This window comes from Equus quagga, chromosome 12, assembly GCF_021613505.1.
Source record: "Equus quagga isolate Etosha38 chromosome 12, UCLA_HA_Equagga_1.0, whole genome shotgun sequence".
Taxonomy (NCBI): domain Eukaryota; kingdom Metazoa; phylum Chordata; class Mammalia; order Perissodactyla; family Equidae; genus Equus; species Equus quagga.
Genome location: NC_060278.1, coordinates 111,482,309 through 111,494,750, shown reverse-complemented (window position 1 = coordinate 111,494,750; position 12,442 = coordinate 111,482,309). Strand labels below are relative to the sequence as shown.

The 12,442-nt window shown below is 60.9% G+C and overlaps 2 protein-coding genes across 4 annotated transcripts in view; one reads left to right on the top strand and one right to left on the bottom strand.

Annotated features, from left to right (window-relative positions):
* Positions 1-8,859, top strand: part of ZBTB46 (zinc finger and BTB domain containing 46) — a 50,559-nt gene extending 41,700 nt beyond the window's left edge. Inside the window, exons 4-6 of one of the 3 annotated variants that reach the window (XM_046678605.1) lie at positions 2,249-2,424; positions 3,038-3,133; positions 5,123-8,859. In XM_046678605.1, the coding sequence (XP_046534561.1) occupies positions 2,249-2,424; positions 3,038-3,133; positions 5,123-5,497 (647 nt within the window). In that variant the 3' untranslated portion in view covers positions 5,498-8,859. Of the gene's footprint in view, positions 1-2,248; positions 2,425-3,037; positions 3,134-5,122 lie in introns of those variants that run through there. The other 2 variants (XM_046678606.1, XR_006891061.1) reach the window with 2 other exon arrangements.
* A 62-nt stretch (positions 8,860-8,921) lies between these two features.
* The window catches only part of SLC2A4RG (SLC2A4 regulator), a 3,986-nt gene continuing 465 nt past the window's right edge, over positions 8,922-12,442 (bottom strand). The window contains exons 2-9 of the mRNA XM_046678066.1: positions 12,334-12,438; positions 11,914-12,053; positions 10,914-11,023; positions 10,240-10,424; positions 10,065-10,165; positions 9,782-9,986; positions 9,606-9,697; positions 8,922-9,518 (exon numbers count right to left, since the gene is read on the bottom strand). Coding sequence (XP_046534022.1) covers positions 9,407-9,518; positions 9,606-9,697; positions 9,782-9,986; positions 10,065-10,165; positions 10,240-10,424; positions 10,914-11,023; positions 11,914-12,053; positions 12,334-12,438 — 1,050 coding nt within the window. The 3' untranslated portion in view covers positions 8,922-9,406. The remainder of the gene's footprint in view (positions 9,519-9,605; positions 9,698-9,781; positions 9,987-10,064; positions 10,166-10,239; positions 10,425-10,913; positions 11,024-11,913; positions 12,054-12,333; positions 12,439-12,442) is intronic.

Sequence of the window (12,442 nt, the reverse complement as noted above, 5' to 3'; positions counted from 1 at the left end):
AAGCTGTAAGGTGAGCAGGCAGCCGGGCTCTGGGGAGTGGCTGTGAGCTTGGTGAAGTCCACACAGCCCAGTCCTGGCCGTGATAGCCTCACCCTGGTGAAGTTGTCTGGCCAAGTGTGGACACAGGTCACCCCAGGAGGCGTGTCCCTGGTGTGGATTGACTGTCCAGGGGGTCGGGGAGACCCCAGAGTTGAGAGCCCCTGGTGCAGGAGTCTGGACGCAGCTTGTGGCGGATCTCGCAGATGGTCTCACTGGAAAATAAGAAATAATCTGGGTCGGGGGCCGGCCCCGTGGCCGAGTGGTTAAGTTCGCGCACTCCACTTCAGCGGCCCAGGGTTTTGCTGGTTCGGATCCTGGGTGCGGACGTGGCACCACTCATCAGACCATGTTGAGGCGGCGTCTCACATAGCACAACCAAAAGGTCCTACAGCTAAAAAATATATACAACTCTGTACTCGGGGGATTTGGAGGAGAAAAGGCAGGAAAAAAAAAAGATTGGCAACAGTTGTTAGCTCGGGTGCCAATCTTAAAAAAAAAAAAAAAAAAAGAATCTGGGTTGCTTGATTGTTTAGACACCTTTTAAGGGTTCTTGAGAGAAGATACATGGCTTATTTAGGACGCAACATGAAATGTTCCGCTCAGCGTTTTCCCTGAATTTAACCAGCATGTGTCAGGAACGGAGATGCGGGAGCGAGGACCAACTCCACAAGCACCCGGCACCTGGGCGTCCGGGCCTGTGAGCTCGGTGTTCCTGCTCTGCACCGTCCCGCTGGCGCCACTTCCATGGCGATGTGGCCGTGGCTGGGGTCTGAGCCGCAGAACGGAGTCAGGGGCCCCTGGGGCAGGCTTCATGGGGATGGTGATGAGGGGTCCCTGCTGTTGTGTGACACGGCAGGTGGCCCATGGCTAGGGGGACAGAGCTCGACTAAACTGTCTGGTCCTTCTTCCAGCAGACTGGCCAGTTCCCTCCAGCGAGAGGGCCCAGGGCTTTCCTCTCCTCCCCACACCGTGTAACTCCGTGGCATTTGTTTTCTTACCTGCCTTCCTTGCAGGGCCTCCAGGGGCAGCTGTGACCGTGGCCAGGGCCTGCCACGCATGGCCATTTACTGTGTTCTGAGGGTGTGGAGAGAGGCGGCTCTGGCCTGGCCAGGTGTGCCCCCTCCTGCTGGTGTTTGTTCTGGCAGCCTGCCTCTGACCAGGTCCAGTGTTTCTGACTACCGGGACCCGTGTCCTGTCTTCCAGGTGCTTGTGCCGATACACAGCCTGCAGAGTGCCCTCTGTACTCCTCCAGGTTGTGGGGTGGCGTGAGGGCCCGGCAGCTGCATCCAGACCCTGAAGGACAGTGTCTGTCACCTGGGCCCCTCACGCGGTAGGACTCAGCTGCCCCCAGCAATCCCGGTGAAGTCTAGGATGACTGACCCCAGGGCCTTTTGGGTTCTAGGTACTGGATGAGTGCCCTGCAGGCTCCAGACGGGGTGCCCGTGGTGTCTGTGAGTGCCCAGTGCAAAGGGTGCCCCTTGGGGTGAGCTGTCCCAGGGGCCAGTGGGGCCCTGCACAGTGAGGCTCACACCACGGGACCCAAACCCCCGACTGCCACCGAGAGACTACCTGGAATGTGGGACAAGACGCCTCCAAAGGTGTGGCCGAATCCTGATGTGCAGTGTGGCTGCAGCCATGAGGCCCAGCTGGCCACAGGGGTGACCACTCGGGGGCCCGTGGCATCGTCCTTGAACTGTGGAAGGGAGGGAACTTGGTGGACGAGCCACGCCTCACAGAGGCCGCTCCCCACTCTCGTGGTGCGTTTGGGGCTGAGCCGGCCTCCACGCGCTGTGGCTCACGGTGTGGCAGGCTGTACCTCTGCCTGGGCATCCACGGGCCCGGCCGCTGGCCTGTGGGTGGTTGGCTGGGGCAGCTGAGTGCCACCGGCTCCTGGGCACTGTTGGTCTGTGGCTGTGGGCAGAGCTGCAGGCTCGGGTGCTCTCTGGTCTCACCTGTTTTCTACTTGTGTTTTTCTGTCGCGATTCTGTGTGTGGCCGTCACTGTGTTTTAGAGGCTGGTGTGTACACTGGGCTGTCTGAGGAAATGTACTCTCTTAAAAAGGGGAAGCGGTGGCCTCTGGCCTTGGCCCAGGCCTGTCCGGTCTTCTGACACCAAACCTCACAAGCAAAGCCCTTTGCTCTGGTTGCTGCTGGCCGCGGTGGGCGGCCTGCACAGGGCCTCGCGGTGACTCCTGTCCGCTCTCTTTCAGTCAATGAGTTCACGGTGATCAGGAAGAAGTTCAAGTGCCCCTACTGCAGCTTCTCGGCCATGCACCAGTGCATCCTCAAGCGGCACATGCGCTCGCACACCGGCGAGCGGCCCTACCCCTGCGAGATCTGCGGGAAGAAGTTCACGCGGCGCGAGCACATGAAGCGGCACACGCTGGTGAGCGCGGGCAGGGGGCATGGGTCAGCGTGGGGTCAGAGCTGGGTCATCGCAGGGTCAGTGTGGGGTCCGTATCACAGGGACGGCACAGGGCTCAGCCGGGGTCAGCACAGGGCTCACTGGTGGAGGGGGAGTTGGCATGGGGTTAGTATGGGGCTAACACAGAGGTCAGCATGGGGTCCTCATGGGGTCTGCCAGGGCACGCTCTACACTGGGCTGAGGTGTCCAGGCACGTGGGATGGGGGCGTGAGGTGTCCAGAATGCCCTGGAAGCCCTGAAGTGGAGTCCACTCTGTGGTGGGAAGACCCAGTGAGCAGGGGGAGCCGCCCCGACCTGTGTGTCCCTCCGCACAGGCTCCACCCCCTGGGTCTGGGTGCAGAAGGCAGGTGGGCCACATCACCCCCAGCCCCAGCTCTTGGGTTTCCCTCTGGGATCCCCTCTGCTCCAGCGTGGTCTTGGCAAGTACTTCCTCCTCTGCTGGGACCTCCCTCTCAGACCCCCGGTGCTACCATGAGGTCACTTCTCTGAGCTCCCGCCCTGCAGTCGCAGGGACCCCAGCCCTGCTCCCCACTGACCCTTGTTAGGTGTCTGATGGCCTGTCTCTCGCTCACAGTCATCAGGTGGCAGGAGAGATGGATGGACTTGCTTGGCCACCATGGGAAAGGTCATCCTTGAAACAGGGATACAGATTCGCCAAAAGAAAAACAGGGTGAGGGTCCCCCTTGGGTGGCTGAGATAAACCAGGAAGGCTGGGCAGCTCGGAGTCAAGGGACTGGACTGTGGCCACACGTGGTGACAGAGCCCCTCTTGGACACACACTTGAGGTGGGATGCAGGGCCAAAGGGGGCTGGCTTGGTCTTGCAGTGGTTTAAGCAGGAGGCAGTGGAGGCCGCTCTGGGCTTGTAGCTGCCCGGCACCCTCAGCATGTGCTGTGGGGGCAGGGGACAGGACTTTGGGTGGTTTTATGAGTTTGGGAATCTCAGGAGTGTTGGGAGTTGTCTGCGGGGTGTGCAGGCTTGGCCAGACCCCTGCAGCATGCTGACCTGCTGACCGTCAGGAGCAGACCTACCAGGAGGTGTGGGAAGGTGAGACCAGCCAGGCCTGTCTGGAGCAGCCCTGTCGTGGTGGCAAGGATGGCCGGGGCATGCCCGGGCACAACGGTGAAAGTCTGGGAGGGGCCAAGGCGAGACCCTCAGGCTTGGCCCCTGTCAGGGTGAGCCCCAAACGCCTGTCCATGCGGTGAGCAGAGCCCTCTGCCTGTCCCCCACCCGCACGTGAGGGGCCCTGGCTCGCCTTGGGGTGCCGTCCAGGTTCGGCTCTTGTTGGATCCTCCAGTCTGTTCTCTATATTGGGTAATCGTAGCTGGTCATTTGTTTTGCTTTTCCAGCCCAGTTGGGACCCTTATTTGGGGAGTTCCCTTGGGGTCAGGTTGAAAACCTGGAGGAAGAGACAGCCCTTGGAGTCGGGGCCTAGCCCAGCTGAACAAGAGATGCCCATGTCCCCCTGGCTGGCCCCATGGGCCCCAGCCTTTGAGTGTCCCCAGTAGCCACAGGAGGCAGGCCGTGGCCTTCCCGTTTCTCTTCATGTCTCCCATGCAGGGGGTCAAGCAGAGGAGGCAAGGGGAGCCCTGGGTGTGGAGAGGCAGGTCTGCGGAGCTGGGAGCACCAGCTCGACCACACGGTGACTTGAGAATGGCTTTTTCTCTAGTTGTCCATCAGCATCCCCTTAATCCAAGTACGAAACCGTAGAGACTTATTTTACCAAATGACTGACAGAAATGTGGAGGGTATGTACGCCTGTGCCCCTTGTTTCTCTTCCAGGAGAATTGTATCTTGTTTGTTACACAAGTGCTGGAAAGTTGTTGCAACAGCAATGTGGGTAGCCGCATCTTTCTTTAGCAGAACTGTTCACTTTGGATGGGGCAGGATTTTTATCCTGGATTCATGGTTGGGCTTCAGGAAGGGTCATAAATCCCTGAAGATGTTGTGACTACGTGGGAGGACTTGCCTTTTTCTGAGGAGGGGATCGTACTTTCCCCTTTAATTTCTTGGGGGTCACTGAGCCCCAGTGCAGCAGGCAGCATCGAGGCATCACCTTGTTCCTGCCAGTGGCGGCAGAGCTGTCAGGGCTGGGTCTGGACTGTGGGTCTCTGGGCCTTGGTTGCCATGGCACCCGCATCCTTCCTCTCTCTGCCTTCCATTTGCCTGTTTGGATGTATTCCCAGCCGTCTGGTCCTGACCAGAGGCTCCTGCGACTCCTGAGTCGCTGGCGGATGTCCTGGTGGCCCCTGGCTCCCTTGCCTGGGAGCCCCAGGCCTCAGGGGCCTCAGCAGCAGCCCCACTGCCCAGCCTCGCTCTGCCTGCTCACCCAGCGCACTGTCACTGTCCCTGCTGCTTGGCCTGGAGTTTTTGTTCTTTTGTGTGTGTGTGGGGTGGGGAGGGGTCAAGGAAACCCTGGGTTTAAAATATAGCAAACAAAAAAGACCCAGCAAGGGTCCCGGGGACCGAGTCATTTGAGTTCCATTTCTAGAGTCAGAACCTGTGGGGCAGCACCTGGCAACAAATGGCTGAGCAATGGGTCTTCATGGTGCAGGGTTTTCAGAGGGATGCGGCTGGGAGGACGCAAGTTCATCCGGGTCTGTGGGACCCGTCCCGCACTGACCGCCCCTCCCCCTGCACTGACTGTCCGTCCCCTGCAGGTCCACAGCAAGGACAAGAAGTACGTTTGCAAGCTGTGCAGTCGTGTGTTCATGTCGGCTGCCAGCGTGGGCATCAAGCACGGGTCCCGCCGCCACGGCGTGTGTGCTGACTGCGCGGGCCGTGGTGTGGCTGGAGCCCTGGACGGTGGTGGCGCCGAGGGCTCCCCCGAGCTGTTCACAGGTGACGGGCCCTACCTGGAGGACACCGAGGACCCGCGTGGGGAGGCCGAGGAGGAGCTGGGTGAGGACGAGGACGACGTGGGCCTGGCCCCCGAGGACGCGCTGCTGGGGGATGACAAGGATGACGAGGACTCGCCACGGGGACCCCGCAGCCCGTCTGGGGGTCCCGACAAGGACTTTGCCTGGATCTCCTAGGCCCCCCACTGTGTGTGCATCCTCAGGGGTCCTCACTTGCCTGACAGGGCCATGCTGACCCCCCACAGCCCCTCCTCTGGGTCCCTTCTATTTTGCTCCGGCCCCCAGACTCACACAGAAGCCAGCCCTGTGGGCTCAGAGGCAGGTGCAACCCCAGCTCCCGGGGGGGCCCTGGGACCCAACATGAAGTGGGCGTGCAGGGTGCGTTTGAGCACAGGGAGGGCGTGTGCTCCCACCGTCCCAGGGACAGATAGGGGTCCCTGGCAGGTGCATGTGGGTGGTGTATCAGAGGAGCCCGTGTGGCCCGCCTGGCCTCTGGACGCAGGGAGGCCCAGTGGCCAGTTCAGGGCCAGCGCTGGTTGGGGTCACGAGTGCGGCCCCCGAGCGCAGCCTCCGAGGCCACAGGTCCAAGAGACGTTGAGGAGAGTTTGCTATACCCGAGCCCTGGCGTCCAGTGCTCGAGTCCACCCTCCTCCCTCCCTTCTGCCCTCCCCTCCATACCCCCTTCTCAGCAGCCTGGTCACTGCCTGTGGCCACTGCTGCTTCCTGCCCTCGTGGCTCTGCCCCGTTGTGCAGCCTGCAATTCAGGCCTGTGTACAGAAAGCCACGGCCCACCTGCCTCGGGACTTTGGTGCTCTACACAAAACAGCTGCAGAGGCCCCTGCTGCAGCCGAGCGCTCCCAGGTGCTATCTTCGGGGGGAGGCGGCAGTGTGGGGACTGAAGCACCCGCTCCTCCCAGGCAGGGCTCCGTGCTCCCACTGCAGGCCACTTGGGGTCCCTTTGGGGGGCCTCAGCTCTTTGTTCTGTGTGCACTTCCTTGGAGAGCCAGGGGCTGGCCTTGTCCCCTCGGCTCTGCCGTCCCGTCGCACCCAGGCCGCTCCTGCTGACCTCCTGGGTGCGCTTGCCTTTGTCGCTGCTAACACTGGAGGTGGTATTCAACTGCCGCGTGCTGCTCACTCCCTGGCGGGTAACCAAACTTCTTGAGTAGAGACTTTGAGGTAGTTACATAGTTACTTTGTTTGGCATTATTTTTCTCACTTGAGGAAACAGAGTCGTCATTCTTTCGGCTTGTTGTCACGTCCCCCTGCTGTCTTTTTGGACGAGCCCACGACTCACTCGCCCTCCTTTTTCTGCCAGTGGGCCAGCATCACCCTGTGAGGATGCCCCTCACTGCTGTCCGCCTCCTTGTTAAGGCCATCCCTGACGACACTCCTTACTAAGACATTCCGTCTCCTTCTCCCACCCTGCCCACTCGGCGCGAGGACCCCCTCAGGATGCTGAGCTGGGGCCTCACTGGAGAGACAGCCTTTCATTTTCTCTTTTTCCACAGACTGTGAGCCAAATGGCTTTTACCAAGTTTTTCATTGTGTCACATCTACTCTCTCTGGGTGGAAAAAGGGAAATCCCACAAAACAAACCCTAACTTAGGTTCCGCTGGTGGCCTGGCGCACATGCCCCCAGTAGCACGCGGGGCGCCAGCCTCCCTGGCTGCCTGTGTGCACGCACGGCCGGTGCTGTCCTTGAAGCCTGCGCCTGGGGAGAAGCCACAGCTTTGTTTTTATTACGATCAGCCGCTGTTTCTCTTGGTGAGAAGGCGGTGCTCTTGACAGAGCTGTCGTCTGGCTTGCCCGCACCCACATCTCTCAGCCGGGGAGGCTGTGAGCACCTCAGCACTGGTGGCTTCAGAGAAAAGCCCAAGATCCTCCCCAACTCCCTCGGGGGCAGGGCGGACTGCAGGCTGCTTCTGCTGAGGCCAGTGCAGGGCGGAGGATCGGAAGGGGGCTCGGGGACATACTTCCCTTTCTGCCTTCCCCAGGGGGCCCGCCTGGCAGGGCTCAGAACTGTGTCCCCTCCCACTTTCTAAGCCCTTTTGTAAACAGACTGACTTTCTTATAAAATGCATTTGGAAACCAGACCTTTGTTACCAACAAGTGTCTCTGGATTTTTTACCGGTCCCACCTCTCAGGCTGCCCTGCCCACGTCCCGGCCACCTCTTCCTCCGCACTCAGGACATCCTGCTCTTTGTGACCAACGCGCTCCCGCTCTGCACTGCCCTCACTGGCCTTTTTAGGGGTTCGCTGTCAGTGCCACAGGGCGTTTTCCTCCTTAAAACCAATACTGTACTGAAAACCAAGGGTCCCGTGTCCTGTCCCACAGGTTCCCCAGGCGTCTGCTGTGTGGCAGGTTCATTATTCTCGTGTGCGGTTTCTGATCGGAGAGTGTTGGATTTCAGAGATGGAGATGAACACATCACCTCTCTGGAGGCGTGGAGGAAAAAGACGCGTAATGAGGCTTTTTTTTATGTGACTGATTTTTTTTTAATCAATGTTGAAACTAATAAATATTTTTTTACGAAGAGGAAAAACTGTGTAGATTACATTTCACATTTTGTACTTTTCCGTTTATGTCTGCCTGTATTTTGGTGTTGGCAACGCCACAAATGGAACAGTCACTTGGGTGGTGAGTTCTTGGGGTGGGGGTGGGGCAAGGAAACCATGACTTTCGTGTCAAGCTCTGGATCCTGACCAGGTTGTATGTTTGACTCTGGGTCTGGGGAGCAGTCACAACACTGCCAGGACTCAAGAGGGACCTTTATTTACTCAAGAGACACAGCTACTGCTTCCAACTTTGCACATCTTGCTTTTTAAAAAAGAAAACTCTGAGAAAATGCAAAAACTGGAACTTTTTGCAATATTATGAAAGATAATCTTATTTTTGCTCATTCTGTGACATGTGCACCTCTTAAGAAAGCCATACTGAATGGTGGTTGTTTTAATTTTTTAGATCCTCTGTTGTGTTTTGTATGCAGCCCTTTTAGAACTCTGTGTAGTGAGGGTGCTGTATGTGCTTTTCTTAAATATTTATTTTTTCAACATGCTTTCAACCTGTCAACAAAAACAAAACAGACAAAAAAGGGGCAGTGTTTGAAGATTGTTGATTTTTTCTGGGGATAAGCTATATTATATCGACTTTATATTAATTGTTATAAACCTGTGTTTGTACTGGAGATGTGTTTAATATTTGGGGGAGAAGGTTTTCGTATTGGTTGGTGGGAAATCACAGCTCTGCTGTCTGCTTCTCTGTAGCCATAGGACAGGTCATCAGTACTTTCTCTAGTGGTCTTGCGGTTTCTCGTCGGCCTGGGCACGCTCTGGGCCTGCCTGTGGGTTTCCTTTCTGTGATGGGGTTAGCTTAGACATTCTTGCAAAGTGATCACTTTCAATAAATTCGGAAATTGCTGCTCAAGCAGACGCCTTGTGTGTTTCAGTGTCCCCTCCTCTGGCCTCACCCTGAGTAGAGGTGGCCAGAGTGACCCCCAGCCCTTTGTGGCCTGATGCCGGCCTCCCTGGCCCACCTGCCCACCACCCTACCTGTGGCAGGCCCCTACTTCCATGCCCTTCCCCCCCAGGAGGCAGACCCAGCTTCTGGAAAAAACTCAAATCTTTAATTTTTCTCCTCGCCTGGTGGAGCCCAGACGCGAGACACCTGAGCTTTGAAAACGCGGCACAAACGTCGAGCCATCAGGTTAAGTGCGGGCAGGGGAGGCCTTCCCTGATACCCCTCAAAGTGCATCAAGGACCGGCCCCCGTGTGGCCCAGAAGCCAGGCCCTTCAGCACCCTGACAAGTCCACCAGCTGAGAGGCGGGGAGGGTGGGCCCCCTCCCAAGGGTCCTGGGGCCAAGGGGGCAGCCGTGGGGTTTGGCTTTAGTGCAAAAGGCTGGTTTCTTCAGAGGCACTTTGAGTGATGGGACCCCCTCCACCTCTGGGGGTCCAGGGTCACCGGCTACCCCCTACATTAAAAAGTAGACTCTGCGGCTAGGAGAGGCCCCTGGCTGGGGGGTGGGTAGCTTATTTTCCCCTTTAAAAAGCCCTGCCGGGTGGCGGGCAGTGGCACCAGAGTGGTGGGCTCAGTCCAGGAAGCGCTGGCACGCCTTCTTCCAGCGGCAGGCCGTGCACCACAGGTCCCGGTGGTCCATGCCGTACACTTTCCGGCACTTCTTGGCATCACCTCGGGGCTTCCTTGGGGGACACATGGGGGTCATGGGACACTGTCAGGCCAGGACCCTCCCTGCCTGGCGCCTGCCCCAGTCCTCCACACACACGCACCTCGGGTTGGCACCGAGCTTGGTGGGCAGGGCGGGCACGCAGGCCCTGACTGTGGTGGGTGGTGGCTCCAGGCGGACGGGTGCCAGGCAGCCCTGAAAGGAGACACAGCTGTGGCCTCACTTCCTTCTGGGGCGCCCTGAGCACCGACCCCAGCTGCTGCCTGTGGCTTCCCCCACCTGGTAGGCGTGGTCACGGTGCCACACGTGGGGGCGGGCCAGGGGCTCTGGCAGCTCTAGGGTAGGGAAGGCAGGTGGTGCGGAGGCTATGGGGGATGCTGGGCTCAGGCTGGCCAGCCCACGGGTCAGTGTGTCCACACCAGCGTCCAGCTCCGTGTAGTAAAAGTCCTCCTCGCCATCGCTCTGCTCCGCCTCTGCCTGCCGCCTGCTGGGGACATGGCAGGGGGGAGCTGAAGCGGTGGCCCGCCTGGCCCGCCCCCCCAACCTGCCAGCCCCACCGCACCCCAGGTGCACCAGGCGGATGTGTCTCTGCATCCCGGAGGCCGTGCTCAGCACCTTCCCACAGCGCTTCCACAGACACTGGAACAGCACCTGCGCCGAGCTCTGGGCGACAAGGGCCAGTGGTCAGGCTAGGCCACCCATGTGCATCCCATCCTGAGGGCTGCCCCCAGGCTCACCTTCCTCTTCCTTGGGGCAGGCTCCCCAAACAGGAAGTGGGCTGCCTCGAGGGGCAGCGGGGGCGATGGGGTGGACGGAGAGGACTGGTCGCTGGCCAGATCCCAGCCCCAGTCCCCACTGCTGCTGCTGCTGCAGCTGCCTGGCGGCCGCACCAGGGCCTCCTTCCAGGGCTCCACGCCAGCCTCTGTGGGGACACACCAGCGCTGGGGTCAGGACTGCAGCTCAGGCTCAGGCTGCTCTGCAGGAACTGCCAGCTGCAAGTCCCTTAACGCTGAGACTCCACCTGTCTCTCTGTTCACAGGTGAGCTCGGTGGGCAGAGCCTCCTGGAGAAGGCAAGTGACCAGGAGGAGCCGGCCCCAGCAGCAGGGGACTAGCCTCCCCAATACAGGGAAAGATAATCAGAGAAGTTCTCTGTGGAGAAATGCCCGCGAGATGGAGATGTGTGGACAGATCACAGGGCCCACAGGTCTGGGGCACTGTGGCTTGGCCTCTGTGAGCGGCACTGGGGTCCAGATGTCTGTTTTAGGCCTCAAGAGGTGTGTTTAGAAGGTGGTGTTCCAGGTGAGGGGGCTCTGCTTGCCCCACAGGGGCTCACCCACTGTAGGGTTCTGGAGAGACAGTGGTCCTGGGCCCTGCCCCAACCCCTACCCCATGCCAGGCTCTAAGTCTCACCTGTGCTGAAGGCTGCAGCTGGGGCCCCCAGCAGGAGGGGGCTGGTGGACAGGCTTGTGAGGGCTGCCGCAGCCATGACCTCGTCCAGCCTGGCTTTTCCTGGGGGGGTTCTGGAGGAGATGGGGGCGGGGCACGGGTGGGGCCCAGTAAGTACTCCAGGCCCCTCCCCTGACCCAGCATACACACACACACGTGCAGGCCTGGGCACGTGTGTGTGTGTGTGTGTGTGTGTGTACCAGGCTCCCTCACTCCAGGAGCTGGGCGGGAGGCCCAGCTCCACCCCCAGCTCAGATTGCAGAGCCCCAAATCTCCAGGAACCACCAGGAACAGGGCCTGGGTTGGGGCCTACCCAAAGCCTGACTTCTCTGCTGCCTGGGCTTTGTTCCTCAGTGGCTCCTTCAGACCCTGGTGCTGGACAGGGGTCTGAGGCCCCACTGATGGGGCCAGGCCAGGCCCGGCCCCCCCCTCCCCATCACACATTAACCAGGGTTGCACAACAGCAGCTGTGGGCCTACCGCCAGGCTGGGAGGGCGGGAGCAGCCAGCAGCTAGCAGCAGCCAGGGGAGACGGGCTTGAAGCACACGCGGGTCCTGGGGCCCCAGGCGGCCAGGCCAGAGCCCGCCCCCGCCTGCGCAGCTAGCCCGGTATCCGGCACCCAGGCAGGTTTCACGGCCAGGCTGGGGAGATGGCGGTCAGAAGTCCAAGGATTCCTGGACAGTCGACCCCCTAGCCGGCCGCGCAGCCTCTTCTGCACAGAAACTGACAACAGCTCCCTCCCAGATCTGCTCTCTGGCCCCAGGATTTGTGGGAAACAAGGATATTAACATATTGACCATTTCTCCTCAACTTCTGGGCTGGAGAGCTGGAAGGAGCAGAAACCCAGTTGGGACCCTGACCCGCCCCTCACCGAGGCCCGCCGTGGGGGGATCGGGAGGCACGTGCCCGCGCCGCCCCCACCCCCGCATACACCGGCGCACGTGTGCGCACTGCACCGGCTCACCTCTGCGCTGGCACCGGGATGTGCGCCGACGGCGTCGGAGGCCCCGCCGCCCCCGCCCACGTCCCTGAGGCCCCTAGGTCCGCGGCCCGCGGCTCCGGCGCGAACTCCAAGCCTGCAAAGCCGCCGCCCCCGGGAAGGCCCTGTGGACCGGGCCAGCTCAGCGGGGGCGGCGGTCCGGAACCCCCTACCCCCGCCCAGGATCCGCTCGGTACGCCCCGCCCGCTGCGGCCAGCGCGGCCCCGGCCCCGCCCCCGGCCCCGCGCGGCGGGAAGCGCTCCCGGAGCCCGGCTTGGGCCCCCGGGCCCCACGGACACGCGCGGACCGGCGCGACTCCCCCCTGCCCCGCCCCGCCCCCGGAGTCCGAGCAGCCCCGACGCCATATTCGCGGCTGCAGCTCGGTCGGCCCCCCGCGCCCGGTACCTGCGGCGGCGCGGACACCGGCACGGGGGCGGCCGCGGGGTCCCGGCCTGCGGCGCGGGGCGGGGGGCGCCCGCAGCCTGGACCGGGCGCCGGCGGGCGCTCGGCCTCC